The sequence below is a fragment of the Apteryx mantelli genome, chromosome 1 (genome assembly GCF_036417845.1).
Source record: "Apteryx mantelli isolate bAptMan1 chromosome 1, bAptMan1.hap1, whole genome shotgun sequence".
Taxonomy (NCBI): domain Eukaryota; kingdom Metazoa; phylum Chordata; class Aves; order Apterygiformes; family Apterygidae; genus Apteryx; species Apteryx mantelli.
In genome coordinates, this window is record NC_089978.1 from 215590652 (window position 1) to 215606316 (window position 15665).

General features: G+C 49.8%; 1 protein-coding gene across 1 annotated transcript in view; it reads right to left on the reverse strand.

The window, feature by feature from the left end:
• Window positions 1-2582, reverse strand: part of CAMK1D (calcium/calmodulin dependent protein kinase ID) — a 223781-nt gene extending 221199 nt beyond the window's left edge. The window contains exon 1 of the mRNA XM_067317148.1: window positions 2448-2582. Within this exon, the coding sequence (XP_067173249.1) occupies window positions 2448-2536 (89 nt within the window). The 5' untranslated portion in view covers window positions 2537-2582. The remainder of the gene's footprint in view (window positions 1-2447) is intronic.
• Window positions 2583-15665: the final 13083 nt, after the last annotated feature.

Here is a 15665-nt window from a genome sequence, read left to right on the forward strand (position 1 = left end):
TAGAAGTTTCGCTTTCTTCCCCGATTTGGAGGTTTAGTGCATTTTTTTACTGGAGCTAATTTAATCACAGCAAGTTAAGACTGCCACAGAGAATACAGGAAAAAGGGCTGCTTTTCTGTTAAAGGTGCTTTTAGCACTTTGACATCCTAAAATGGAAGGTGGCAGAGAAATGCAAAATATAGGTACTATATTCATCCAGTGCATTTTGTCTGAGACTCAAAGGGCTTTGTTGTGAGCCCCATCCACACTACAGAAAAAAAAAAATCTATTACATGATGAGATCTACTGACACACGTCCAACGCGGTTCAGCATTAGAGCGCAGGAGGGATCAAAGCAGATTTTAGCTCTGCTCCTAAATCATGCTAGAGGAAAGGATTTGGACCAAATGCTCTAAAGGTATTTAGACTTTTGCTTAATTCCCATTTAAGTACTTTCCTATCTATAAGTAAGGATCTGCGTCCTGTCATTTGGACTCCAGTACCCTGTGTATCTGCTGCTACAGTCGGTGAACAGCCAGCGGCTTTCATAGGCTGCAGTGGGAATGAACAGGTACTTTAATGATTTGCACAGTAACAGCTTAATTTTTTTTTTTTAGAAGTTCCGCACCCTGGTAAGTCACCCCAAAGCTGGCAGGAACCGCAGGTGCCTCTCAGGTGGGTGGCCAAGGACAGACCCAAATTCAAATCTCTGAATTATCAGTCAGCTCTCTGAAACTAAGGGACGCACTACCAGCAGGAAACTGCTGTTAAATGCACATACGTTTGTTAGATTTGCACACACATGGTGTTAAATGAACACACGTTTACAATTACTATGCCCATGCCTAGAGGAGGAAAAAAAGGAAAAAAACAAACAAAACTGTTTTCTCTACATAGACCCAGGTCTGTAATCCAATTATTTTAATTTTGCAAAAGTTTGCAGACTGACTGTGAAGTCTTCACAGCTTACACCCTCTTCATAAATGCCTTGCTGAGCACAGCTTCCAAACAGTGATGTTAACTATGCTCATGATTAATAGCAAAAGCTACTAAATGGCCACATTTAATGAATTTCATCAACAGCCGACCTCATATGCACAACTCCAAACTCTGACCAACTTTACCTCGGGACCTACACCCGCTCCATTAACTTCGGGGGATACAGATAACATCCACAACGTTAATCGTTTCTGGCCCTCTTCAGCGGCACAGATTAACCCTCGCAGACTGTGTCACGCACAACAGCCAAGAAGATAACACATAACTGCATCACGGGAACCACGGCAAATCGACCCCCTGGCCTAACGACCCTTAGCATTAAAACTTTGCTCCCCCAACACCCTTCAGCCCAGGAGAAGGGCAGCACGCCCGGGATGGCGAGCAGGGACGCGTCCCTCGTGACACGAGGCTCTGACGGCAGAAGCTCGCCCGAGGTGACGGGAACGCGCTCCGACGCTTAGCCCTCGCACCGCGCTCTGCGTCCCCGCGGGTCTGGACGGCCGTCGACGTGAGTGGCTAACGCAGCGTTTTCCCGAATCCACGCTCTCGGCTCATCGCAGCAGCGCTGCGTGACCCACCTCCATATTCAGCCACCGGCCCCGTTCACTCACGCTTTATTCATAGGGGGAAAAAAAAAAAGAAAAACAGTGAGCTCGTGGACCAGAAATACTCTGTTTATAGAGAGCCCTCCCTTGGAAGCAGCAAGCAACTGAAGTGTTATCGTTGGAGCCCGCTCGGCCGTATTTTGGAAGCGGCACGCGGCGGACGAGCCGCGCGACCGGGGATTAGCACCGCTCCATCCAGAGACGTGCCCGGGCGTCGGGATGCCGAGGAGCGCTGGGGACGCGGATGGCCTCGGAGCGCGCCCCCACGCACGGCCCATACGCCGGCCGGCCGGCCTGGGCGCTCGCCGCCAGCAGCATCCCGGCAGCAAAAATTTAACAAAAACAAAGCTTGGCCAAAAAAAGGAAAAAAAGAAAAGGCACGAGGCTGCACCCCTGGTCCCTCTCGCCATCTGCGCATGTTTATTCGGATGCTCCCGAAATAAATAAATAAATAAATAAATAAATGAGAGAAACTAGCGTTTTGCTACTCGGTACGCGCCGCCCCTACAAACAGCAGCGCGGAGCCCCGGCGAGGGCGAGGCGGCACCGCGTCCCGCGGGTGTTTCTGCCCCTCTCCGCCCGTCCGCGAGGCGAGGCGAGGCGGCAAGAAAAGCGCCTTTCCCCTCGTCCTACAGCAGCATCTTAGGACATTTTATCTGGGGGGGGGGGGGTGCCCCCGCTGCACAGCCGTCCTGCCCCGCTCAGGTGCGTTTCGGGTGGTGTTTCGCGCGGGGCAGCGGGAGGGAGGGAGGGAGGGGGGGGGGCGACACCGCAACACCGCGCACGACACCGCATCACCGCCGCGCACAGCACCGCATCACACAACACCACGCAACACCACACACCGCCGCCGCCGCCACCTACGTCCCCAGCGTCTCCTTGAACTCGAAGATCTTCTTGATGTCCTCGGCCTGCTTCTTCCAGGAGCCGCCGCCGCCGCCCTCCCGGGCCATGGCCCCGCCGCCGATGCCGGCCCGGGCGGCACCGAGCCGCCGCCGCCGCCGCCGCTGCCGCCGCCGCGCGGCTTTTGCTTTCTCTTCTGCCGCTGCTTCCTCCCCTCTCCTCCTCCTCCTCCTCCTCCTCCTCACACTTCCTGCCCGCCGCCGCTTTTATTTCCTCCCGGCTCCGGCGGGCTCCGCGAGTGCCACTTTTCCCGGGCTATTTCCTCCCAACTTTCTCTGCCCCCCGCCTTCCCTCTCCCTCCTCCTCCTCCTCCTCCTCCTCCGCCCTCGCTGCCTCCGCGGAGCCGCTCCGCGCCTTCCCCGCTCCGCTCCGCCCCGCCTGCGCAGCGCCCGCTCCCCGCGCAGCGCAGCGCCGCGCACCGCGCTCCGCGGGTGGCTGCGGTCCGCCCAGACAAAGCCACCCCTCCAGGGAAAGCCTCTCTTTTTTTTCTTTTTTTTTTTTTGAGGGAGGGGTCACTCTTTTTTGTTTGTTTTTCTGCGGGGGGGGGCGGGCGGGTGCCCTCCGCGGCGCGGTGAGGAGGTGCCGGCGCCGGCGCCGCACCGGGCGCCGCGGCGGTGCCCGGTTGTTATGGCAATGGGAGGAGGAGGAGGAGGAGGAGGAGGAAGAAGAGGAGGAGGAGAAGTAGGAGGAGGAGGCAGGCGCGCCGCTGCTCGGCTGCCTGTCGGCGCCCCTCCTGACTGACTGACTGGAGATAATTCGCATTGCACCAAAACCGCGCACGTCAAACGGGAGGGGAGGGAAAGCATTAAAAAAAAAACAAAAAAAACACACACACAACAGCCCACACCACAGCGGCGGGGCCGGGCTGCCTCCCTCCGACACGCTCTCACACACACACACACACACACACACACACGCAGTCACACACGCGCACCGGGGAGGCGTGCGAGGGGCGACATGAGGGGCTGCAGCCGGCCAGCACGGCCCCGCCAGCGCGGCCCAGACTCCCTGACGTGGAGAAGCTGTCTGGCCCAGGACGAGCCGCGTGAGGGCACGGCCCCCACGCCGCGGCACGACGCCCAGCGGTGGCCCCCGTGCTGCAGCACGATGCCCAGCGGCGGCCCCCACACCGTGGTGGCCCCCACGCCACAGCACAACGCCCAGCGGCAGCCCCACGTGTCGCGGCACAACGCCCAGTGGCAGCCAGCCCCCACGCCGCGGCACGACGCCAAACAGCCGCCCCACACGTCGCAGCACGACGCCCAGCAGCGGCCCGCGCGCAGCGCCGCGCCACCGAGCAGCGGCCCCCACGCCGCAGTATGACACCAAGCAGCAGCCCCACGTGTCGCGGCATGATGCCGAGCGGCGGCCCCACATCGCGGCACGATGCCGAGCGGCGGCCCCCATGCCGCGGCACGACGTCCAGCAGCAGCAGCAGCCCCCACGCCACGGTGGCCCCCGCGCCACAGCAAGACGCCCAGCGGCGGCGCCCACACCGCGGCGGCGCCCACGCCGCGACCCAACACCCGGGCCTGGCCCCACCACCACGGCGAGGCCCAGTCCGTCCGCTGAGCGGGTTTGAGCAGAAATTCTAACGCAACAGACTAAATAACGTTTACTCATCAGTATCTAAGTACCTAAATCTAAAGGGCATTTTTTCCTTTAACAGATTCCTTAAAATCCTGCTTTCGAAGCTGATTTCCACTAGCAGCAATCTCTGAGCACGCTTGCCCGGGTAACGGCGTGTGAGGCTTTACTACCTCCCAGTGACCGGGGGTTCAAAGGTGCGAATTTGGGGAAAACCCCAAGGCTGGGAAAACACGGAAGCTGGCTGGGGTGTTTGGGCAATGCTACCCTCTGCTGGGCAGAGCCAGACCGGCTCAGAGCATGCCAGGTCCCAAAATTTACCGATTTACCCCTCTAATTTAATGCTTTGGCGGCTGTCCTGGCACAAGGACAGCCCAAACAGCCTGAAATTTCCTGTGGTAGGTGCTTACACACTGGCATGGCACACGCTTGAGATGTCTGAAACTTTCCTACCGGTCCCACCTTATTCCCATCCTCTCGCCACCCGCAGGGATTTCTGTCATTATATTACCCTTCCTTAAAATCCGCTTTGTGGTAGTGTCGCCCGGGGGTCCCGGGGCAGGCTGTCCACTACACGACATGCCTCGCAAATGAAAGATAGGGCAGACCTAAAAGGATGTAGTCAACACCCAAATCCAGGTTTATCTTCAGCCCACACCAGCGTGGTTTTTCCTCTCTTTTTCACATGTAAATCACTTGGTATCAGAAATGTCACACCATGATTTTGGATTTGCTGAACGGTGCTGCGGAACGTAACCTCCTGTCCCTGGGAGAAGATTGAGAGAATTTGAGGCCAGAAAGGGCAAGTATGATCGTCTACCCTGACCTCCAGAATAAAAGAGGCCAAAGAGCCTCATCATCTCCAGAAGCCTGGGGCTGTAACTTCTCTTGGAGTGATGGCATATCAAAAGCAACCCCCAGCATTATTTTATTAAGTCACTTTGGTCCATACAGCATTATGTCAGCATCTCACTGCACAGAAGGGATCACACACTTTTCCATTCCCGCTTTCAGCAGACAAAAATGTCACTTGAAATTGCTCTAATCATTGCCATTAATGCAATTTCTAAGCGTCAAAATTGCATAAGGTAAAGGTATGTGGCAGCCTGTAAATCTAAGTTTTCTTTTCCCAATTTAACCTGCACCTTTAACAGCACATGAATGTGCTTTTTTTGTGATAAAATAACTCACATTTGAAGTAACTGGTAATGTAGACGTCCTCTGGAACCATAACGGTTTTAATGAAAAGTATATGAGACACTCCTATTAGGCGTGGAGCACCGACACAATAGACCATAACAGCTCCTTCAGAGTCATTACAGTCTGTCGTGTCAGGATGAATTTAGGGAGCCTGTAATCTCACTTGTTTGACAAGCTCCTGCAGAGCTATTGTAGCGCGTTGAGCTATTTGAAGAACAGGTATTTTTTAAAAACAAAAGTCTTACGGGAAATCTTCTCTCTATAGTGGCTGCATATAGCAGGGCATGCTGCAGGGAAGTGTCTCTATATAGCTGTATTTGATATTTAATTACGTAAAATTAGATTAAAAGAACATGGTTAGAGTGGCTAAATCAGGCATGCAGAAATGCAAGAATTAAGATTGCTTGTGAAACGTTAATTCAGGCCCTTTCTGTGGATGCGCTGTGGCCGTCTTCCATTACTTGGGCGTTGTCTGCAGCTCTGCTAAGTGTTCGTATCAGAATATGGCTAATGGGCAGATGTGGCTTATGTGAGTTTGAAAGGGCTACCTGTGCTACATATGCATTAAATCACTCCATTCAGCAAGCACCCAAACCGTTATATTTGAGATATACAACTTCCTTTTTTTTTCTAACGCCTTGAAAATGTTGAAAATTTAGGGAGGAAATTGAAAATAAACTTTTATGTGAAACATTTTCTTTCAGAATAAAGTAACCTAATTTTTGGAGAAATATTTCAAACTCTGTTTTTACCATTTCACATCATTCCTTCAAATTGTTTCAAAATATTCCAAATAAACATACTTCAAAACCTACAGTGTTGCGATTTCATACATACAGCAGGCCTGTGTGCTGCCAGATTCACTGTTGGCCTTAATATGGTGCTATGTAAACTACATTATAACGAGCATAAATAAAGCAGTCACGTTCATCTTCCAAGCTCTTTCACTTGAAACCTGGATTTCTTCCGTGTAAACACTGTAATATTAGCTCTCTTTCACATGTTGCTTCTGAGTCATACAATATAAACTTCCTTTTCAATTACAGATCAACACTATTGATGCTCTTCTGCAAAAACTGCGGGGAAGAAAATGCCTGACCCTGTTACTGTTTGTGACAACAAAATTTGGGGCTGCCAAAGTTATTCGATGCTGGCCCTGGATCAAGGCATCTTCAAATTTGGTTACTCTCTTGATTTTAGTAGATGCCAGATCTGACTAGCATAATAAACACTCCCTCCAAACTCACTGTTTTTCATATATTCGCAGCATTTCTTGGTATTTTCACAGACAGGAATGTTGTAGTTTCAGTCCCTGACCCAAGGTGAAAATTGGAAGGAATTTACAATTTGTTTGGAAATTTGGAGCCAATCCTCTTGGGAATTTTACTGAGTCATGAGAAAATTAACTAACCAGATTGTTTTGCTTATCTGAAAACATTTCAGTGTTATTTCTTACATCAGAGTACTAATTTCAAAATAACTGCAGTTTTGAAAGGTGCACTTGGGTAGGGGACTAGTTTTCACCACTGGTCAAACTAGTGCTTGTGGTTGGATTTTCATGTTGTCCAAGCTAGTTTTGACGCAACAAATTCAGTATGAAGTATTGCAACTCAACCAGCTCTAAGCACGTCCACAACAGCCTGGTTCAACACACAGGGCCTGCTGCAGCTGATGCCCCCAGCGACGTTCCTTGGAGCGAGCGGGAGACTTTTCGGTGACTTCAGGGGACTTTGACTCGGGCTGTACATCAGGGGGACTCGTGTAAGGAAGAAATCCCCCCTAAACAGGCGCCTCCCGCAGGTCCTAGCAGCAAGTCTCCGCGCTGGCCCTCTGTGCAGCAATGCACTCGCCCTCAACGCGAGGTCGACGGCACTTTCCCGCACAGCTTTTTAAGACTGCACATTTTGCAAAAGCAACTCCGAAACCACCTACCTCCTCCGCTCCCTGCCCACCCGCCACACCCCACCCAGTGTTTTCCATTCTTTTTGCAGGTTAATTATAATCAACGTCCTTAAACCACCCCTAAACCCTTTAAAGCTTTATATCAGTTTAAGCTCTTTAAGATAGTCTAAGGCCTGAGCTCGTCTTAAACAGCTAAAATGCTGTCTGAAAACATACAAGTGCAAGGGAGAGGAGATGACAGACGGCTGCTGCCTGCACTGCTTTTCCCACAGGGAGGAGGAAGTTTAAAGTGCCGTAGGGTTTTTAACTGTGTCTATAAAGGGGAATAAGGAAGCACTGATACAGGCATGAATCCTCAGCCTGCAATTAGTTGCCTGAAGACCATCTGGTGCTTGGTTAAGCCCCCAGGTGCTTAGATTACTCAGGAGGTTCAGAGACGCCAGCCAACCTCTTCACTGTAGAGCTGCGACTTCTCTCCCCTGGTTTTACTCTCTGAATAAGCCTAGGAAATTAAAGGACAAAAGTCTTGATGACATAATGCCAAGGCCATATATTTCACTATGGAAAAATCAGAAATTAAGAAAACAACCAGGCTGACCACATCACTGTAACTGTGCTATACCACATGTGCATTGCAATAAATCTTTAAAAACTCACGGTTGTTAATCATGGTCATATAAAATCATAAGGGGAAAAAAAAAAACAGCCATAGGCAAGGCCGAAGAGAGAGGAGCAATGCACTGGCAAAGGTGGCCATGAGCAGCAGCACAGCCAGCAGGAGCAGGATAGGAGAGAGGGGAATAGATGGGAGATGGGTAGGACAGAGGCAACAGGGGCATGGGATGCTCCCAGGGGCAGAAACGAAAGGGAGGAGAACCACATGCCCCACTCGGTCCTGGAGCGAGTGCCAGAGCCCTGAGACCCTGCGTTTCCATGCTGCTAGCAGCTAGGTGTGAAATCAATGCCAAAATGCGTCCTAACTTTCAGAGAATGCGTGGATCGTACAAAGGTGAGCACCCTGCTCAAACGTCTCTTCTTTTAGTCTCCGAGCTGAGGAGCTGGAGGTCTGGGCTTTGGATCCAACAGCCATCCGAGTCTGGGTCAAAATGATAGCTGGCTCTTCTTCTAATTGGTTTGCCTGATTTGGCTTTGCATGCTTGGTTTTTGGGGGGGGTGTCAAAGTAGGACGTTACATCTACAAAGTTCATATTAGAAGACCACTAGGTGACAAGGTAAGGGCTCAAAAGTTGTAATAAAAAAAGTTATAAAAGTATCAGAAATAAAGTTGCCCAAAAAGTTCCAATTCAGCATTATGGTACAGGTGTAATTGTTTGGGGTTTTTTTTTTTCGGGATTTCTCCCTTACTATGAACCAATTCAGCATCGGGAATTCACCCATACAGCAAAGGAGTGGCCTGCAAGGGTCTACCTTGTATTCTTGATGCCTGATGTAAGACACTTAGGCTGCTTTTGCACTCGGAGATAGGGACAAGTCAAAGGGTGCTTTGAACGCACAAAAGTGCTGTAAAATGCTGAGTGCTCTGAAAGATCAGATACTTGGTGTGGCAAATTGAGCACCTAAAATTAGCAAACACATTTGATCATTTTGGCCTTAATCTCTCTGTGCCTCAGTTCACCAGCTGGTGATATCACAGGAGCGCTGTGAAGATAAATGCATTAATATTGATCAGATGCTGAAGCATTACAGAAAAGCTCACAAGGAAATTAATGTTGAATTCAGTGTGTGGTTTGAACAGTGTGTGTTAATGTGACCTAGAGCAATTCACTGGATGAAAATAACTCAGGATCATAGATGATCAGATAATTAAAGGATGCATCACATTTGATGTGCACAAAGGCCCAAATTATGGCCAGGCAGGCTGTTTAATTCTGACGTTTCCTGTCTCCTGAGAGCTTGATTTTACAGCCTTCTTGTCTTTTGCACATAGGGTTTATAGCCCATATCTTAAGGAAGGGGGTTCATCTGATCTTTGCATATGCTTGTCAGTCCCCCCTGTCACCAATAACTTTTGATTCTCATAGCCGCTTCCAACCAAATATGATCCCAAAGATAGAGAAGGTTCCTACCAAATAGGTGGCTGTGTAGAGAGAAAAGGTCCAGTTAATTACTCGATTGAGAGAAGGGTTGCCTTGCTGCACATTAGGGCATCTGTAGAGGATGCAAGTGCAGTCTGGAGACACAAATCCAGAGGACATGGGGCTCCCACCATGCTGCTCTTCCATCCAATGGACAGAGACGTCAGGGAACTGGGCTTGTGAACAGCAAAATAACATGGAGAGGCCAGATCCTGCTATAGGTCAAGTATCAGTGGTGTCCACGGTGACTTATGCCATGGAAGATCCTCTTTTCCCTCTCCAGTCTTCCCCTGGTTTCTCTGGGCCCATGTTGGCTCTGAGGATGGGTCACCACTCTTTAGCTTCACATGGTATTCATGTTAAGGCTGTACATTTACTTTAGTTTTCACCTGCCTGAGTTTGAAGTGTGCGTCTGAGCCTCGTCTGTGTTGCATACACACAGCTCACTCATGTGGGTGACAAGCCAGAGGGCCTCTGTCAAGAGGAGAGGACTTCTTTTGGCTGTCTTCTCCACTTGCACCCAGGAGAAACAGCAGCAGATGCCAGCACCATTGCACTTCATTGATGGAGTCGAATAATATGTGAAGAGAGAAAGAAAAAGAAATTAAATGACACGGGCAGGGCAGGAAGATATGGAAAGCCATTCACTTGCTTGTGAAGTAATCACTTCTTTCATTTAAGCAGAACAGAGCTATCTTTTGTACTGCTATTGGTAAAGTCCTCTCAGAAACTGGAAATGAATTTTTTTTTTAATCATCTCCTCATTTTGTCCCTTTCCCATTTGCAGTACATTTCTGTTTTCCTGTGTTTCTCACAGAACCGAAATTAACTTGGCTCATTTTGTTCCTTCCTTTCACAGACATTAACAGTGCTGGATAACGAAGAGAGAAGGAACTTTGTTAATTAACCGCAGCCACTGCACTGAGTCTGGGCTGACATTACTCGCACATGCAAGAAGAGGCGCAGTGCCATCAGCAGGAGACGAGCATGAGAGACAAGAGCCAGTGCAGTTTCATTGCCTTCCTTGATCTCAGAGTAGAGATGAAGTGCTTCGGGCTTTATCAAAGGGCAGAATCCCCATCCAAATACATTACTTAGGCCTGCTTTCAGTGGTTCCTCACTGTTTATTTTTAAGTATTAGGGGATTCCATATCAAAAATTATTATTTTCAATCAGGATATGACACATATTGGGCAGTCTCTATTCTGTTTTTCTGCAGAAACCTGAAACTTTTATGAAATGAAGACTGAGACTGTCTCCTTTGTGCTTTGACTGCCAACAGGGAGACCTACTGGAAAGGACATTCCTGCCCTTCCCCTGCAAGGGGGTCCCCTGGTGAAGACCAGCATCTCTGGCTAAGTGGATAGCAAGCTGGGAAGCAGCTAACGCAGCCTGATTTCACATCAGTTCACCCTGTTTCCCTCTCCATCATGTTATTCATGCCCTGAGGGGCTGCATGAGGCAACACCAGCCATCAGCAGCAGCTTCTTGGCAACAAGGTTTTGTTGTAGGATCAGTGGTGGAAAGGAGGCAAGAAGTGTCACCAGGCATGTCCCTGCTTCCTTCCATCCCCACAACAGCTGGGGGGCTCAGCCAAGCCCATGGGAAGTTGGAGTCCCCCAGTCCTGCTATGGGGGGTGAGAATCCACAAATGCTCATGGGATGGAAGAAAGTTTCCTTTTTACTACATGGGTGAACAGAACCTACGGGAGAAATGGGAGCCACCAGCTCAAGAGGGAAATGTGGACTTTCACCTAAGCATGAGCTTACTCAAATCCAACTACCTTTCATTCTTCGCTTAAAACATGCATTTGTCACACATTTAGGCCATGCCCTAGTGCTTCCTGGCAGGCAAACCCCAAACTCAGTGGGTGCTTTAGAAAAACCACAAGAGCTTCATTCCTCCAGAAGGGAGGATGGCTGGAATGCCCCAGGCTCAGCTCCTCCTGCCCTGAGCACGGTTATCTGGACTCAAAGCTATCGGTTGGGTTGATAGAGGGTAACTGCTGCAAGTGATAATCTTGTTCACAAGACTCATCTTTACTCATGGAATAGCTGTAACCTTGTTTTGGGGGACTGGGACTATCTTTTGGTTCTAGGCTTAAACACCATGATCTCATCTGTATGGTCCCAGTCAGCAAACAAGCAATGGGATTAGGCTGAGGTTGCCCTCCATGTGTTCAGGGCCTAAATCGGTGTCCCCCAACCTTTGCAAGCTACCCTCCATTTACAGAACAAAATTACCAACAGAGATGCCAAGTGAAAAAAGGGTCCAATTTTGCAATTTCAGCTCTGCCAGAAGTCTCATTCACTCTCAGAGGCTGGAAACAGAAAATGCCAGTGTATAGCAAAAGCAGACATTTCTGGAAAGTTTTAATGGAGTTCCCGACTTCGAGACTGCCAGTGCCAGAGTTAGCGAGTGTAATTCTTTCAGCTGTCCAAATTCTTGTCTCCCGAGATGTGAGCGGACTGTGAAAAGATCGCTAAAAGGTGAGTTATGCGGAGTCTGCTGGGGAAGGAGAGGATATTAGGAGAAGGTTGAATCTCATTTTTCAGAGATCTGTAACTCAGCTGGAGAAATGTGCTTTCAACTAATTCATAGGAAAGTGAAAGCCCCATAAAGGTTGTTACACAGGGTTTAATCAAAGGGGTGTTTCTAATCCTCACGCCACAGCGCGGGTGGCTTTCTCTGATGGAACTGAAGTTCACTTTGTGCTCTTTGAAAACTCTTTGATTGAATGGTGAATTTTAGGCACTCTCCCTTAATTAAATTTACATAAGCAGAGAAAGAGAGAAAAGCCAGTTTTTTTTATCCAACTCCTGCCCTTTCATTTAGCAATATCCATTTTCCCCAGCGCACTGCATCCCCTCCAGCGGGGAGCTGCCAAGCCATCGGTGACACTAACTGCCTTGCTGAATCACGCCGCTCGCTGCGGTTCTCCGAGCCCCTCGCTGCCCGTCTCGCTGCGCTTTCCGCTCGCCTCCTGTGCATACCCGGCGCTGCGAGCGGCGACTGCTACGGCCGGTCTGCTCTGCAGCCAGCTCAACCAGGAGCAGCTGCCAAAAGCCTCCTCACCTGCCACTTTGCAGTAATTCCCGCTGGAATATGATACTGAGCTCTGCCCTGTGTGCCATCAAAGCCCTCGTGCTGATTTATGCTCGCTGCATGCTGTTTAGTGAGCGTCATCCTCACGATACGGGGGGAATGGAGGACCCAGCTTGCAAGGGCTGTATCCGTTATCATCCTGTGCGTAACCCAGGGCATCACAGAGCCCAGGTCCCACGGCCGCAGGAGACTGTTGGCCCCATTCTCACCTGCAGCGGGAGAGGTGAGCCCAAGATGACGGTCAATGAGCCCAAAAGCAGAAATACAGAAAGAGCCAGGCATGCCTGGGAGAGGACCGATCCCTCGTGAGCTCCTCGCAATCCCTGGCCTCCCATTACCCCAAAAACATCTGCCAGACCAACCCATCCATCTCGCACTTCTCACCACGCTATTGAGTTCCACCTTCTGGTTGCACCTTCCTTCCTCCACTGCCCCTGTCGTGGCTTTTGGCCTTTCTTTCCCGACTCTGTCACCCAGCCCAGCCACTGGTCTCCCTTCCCACCAGCAGTGCCCAGAGGGGAATTTAGTCACTTTTTGAATGGGACTGAGCTGTGTTTTGCTGTGTCGGCATATTTCCAGGGCTGTTGGCTGTGATGGCTGAGCTCAGAGAAGGTCTAATTAGCGCTGAGCAAGCAGGAAAACACTAGTTAGCTGGAGGGTTTGTGCTGTGTACCATCATCTGCCTTTCTGAACATTTCCATGTAAATTCAAACAGCAAAGGCCTTAGCAAGCTTCACGGAGTCTGGCACATCTCTTCTTTCCAAGCTACAGCTTGCTCTGGTGCAGGGCTTCCCAGTTTTGATTTGAATTAATAAGTATAGATTCTTATTTTTTTGCATGGGTTGGAGCTGAAGACACTTCCCATAGTGTGAGTGTCTCCCATCTCATGAGAAAGTGTGAATCGGATTCCGCTTAAAAAAAATCCCAAAACCTTACTTCTGCTCCTATATCACGGCAGCAAAACCTAGACTTGGGCCTGTGCTACTCCGCAGAATTGCCTTAACAAAAAAGTTTCCTGCCCTGCGTGGCCTTTGCGTTATCCCTATTTAACCTGGCTTTAAAGCTTAGCCATCTTTCCCTCGGGTCATGCTCCAGAGCAAGTCCTGTGCTGTTTACGTTGCCACAGTAAAACTTTAAGTATCTGAATGACAGAGTTTGCTTTGAAATGAACCTTGGCAGATGTTCTCTAGTAAAACTGAAGCATGAACCTCAACCGTTTGACTGCCTAATGCTTCAGGGCCTGTCAGCTGCTCCTTCGGTTTCGCTTGCGACTGCGGTTTGATTTGATTCATTCACGTGCTCAGAAGCGAACGGACAGGCTGAGCCTTGGATGTTAATGACCCAGGTGTTGGTTACAAATATTGGGGCAAACCGAATGACATTGCAACGATCGAGACGTTTAAAGAAATTAGAGGAAAGTGATGCTGTCTGCCAGTGTAACTCCCATGTAAACTGCTGTACTCAAATTCTGTTCATTTCAAGCCTGACAATGCACAAAATGCAGCGTGCAGGCTCTTGGAAACGTTATGCTTCCTTCTCCGGAGGCTTTGTGCGCACCACTGGAGTGTTACACAACTCACGATTTTATCAGTCTTAATTAGCTTTAAGTAAGAACCTTAGCAACCAGGGTCAGGCAGTGATATTGTAGGTGACATGGCCCTTCCCGAAGCAGCTGGGTTTCTTATCTGATGAGCTACCTTAACACAGATAGCCACAGCTACTTCCACCCTCCTGCCAAGTCCTCCCGTTGCGCCTTGGGAAAACGCACAAGCATCATCTGGCATCGTTGCAGGCACCATGCAGAAAGATGCAGGCTTCTGGGAGGAAAATTCATCCGACCCTTCTCAGACGCCTGCCTTCAGATGGGATGGAGGTACCTGCTGCTCAGCATTTGCTGTGAAGTGAAACTGGGCTGCTGGCGTAGCTCCTTGCCTTTAGACAGGGACAGAAGAGACGAATCCCATCCAAAAGCCTTCGTACAAACTGTGATGGTTTCTAGTAGCATTGCAAAGGCAGCACATCTAAAAGGGAGCCTGGCTTCTTGCCCACCATCATCAGGGCAAGCTAGATGGTCAGATGGTTTTAGACAGCACCACTGCTCAGGCAGTTTCAGACCATTAAAGCAAAAAGGGTCTACTGAAGACTATGAGCTGAAAGTCCTATTATAGCGCCTTGACATGGGTCTTCTTGTGCCCTGGGCTGCTCTGTGTTGGTCATGGGCTAAAAGCCCCAAGAGCTGTTCAGTTAAACAGCTCTCTTCCAGGAAACAGGCTCACACACGGCTGTGATAGACACCGCCATGATGTTTCCCATCCACTACGGGCTCATTTATTTTTCTCGTTACCCGTCAGATTTCCAGGACAACCCCTCCGCACGGCTGCCATTTCCCACCCCCCCCGACTTCCATGCCGCTTCTCGCTCTGGGAAAGGCGACTGAAACGACACACATAAGCTCTTGCTTTCCTTAAAAAGCACCTTCCAGTTGGCTCCAGTGCGTACGACTGGCTGTCGGCTGCACAGGCTCCTCCGCCTACCTGCGCCCAAGGGCAGAGGAAGGGCTGTGTGACACCCAGACCGCAGGATTACAATCAGTGATGCCCTGAGTCTGGAACGGAGAAAGGACTTCAGAGACAGAGGAGAAAACAGAGGAGAAAAAGCCAGGCTGATAGTCATGTGAGCACACAGGTGTTTAAATAGCGGGAATATTTTCCTTTTAGGAAGCAATTTTTACCAAAAATAAACCCTCCAGGGTGATGGGGATCTTGGAGGAGTGAGTGTATTTGCTGCTGACACAGGGGTGCATTTTGAAGCTAGAGGTTTGGGACAGTTTATCCTTATAAAAAATGTTCCTGTTGGATTATTGGGTAGGAAAAGAAGATATGGATGAGCAATATATGAAGATTCACTTGGTCCTGACGTCGTGTTTTTTTCCCGCCGTGTTGCCAGCTTCTCTTTAAGCTGATCCACAAGGTTTATTCGCCGCAAGCAGAGGGCTGAAGCCAGGGAGCATTCACCTGCCTGAAGTCGAGGCCGAGAGCAGGGCACATAGGCTGGAGGCTGAGGCGATTTCCACGCCAGTTTAATACCGGGGAACTTCACAGCAAGGATTTGGAGTCATGTCCAATTACACACGATGGTTTTTCGTTCCTAACTTCGTCATTCAAAGTGCCAAGCGGCAAGTGACAAATCTGAAGGAGACACATTATTGCTCCTTCTCAAAAATCACTTTGAAGCTGACATAGAGCGACCTCGGTAAAATTTTAGGGGGGGAATTAACAATCAGTTAAA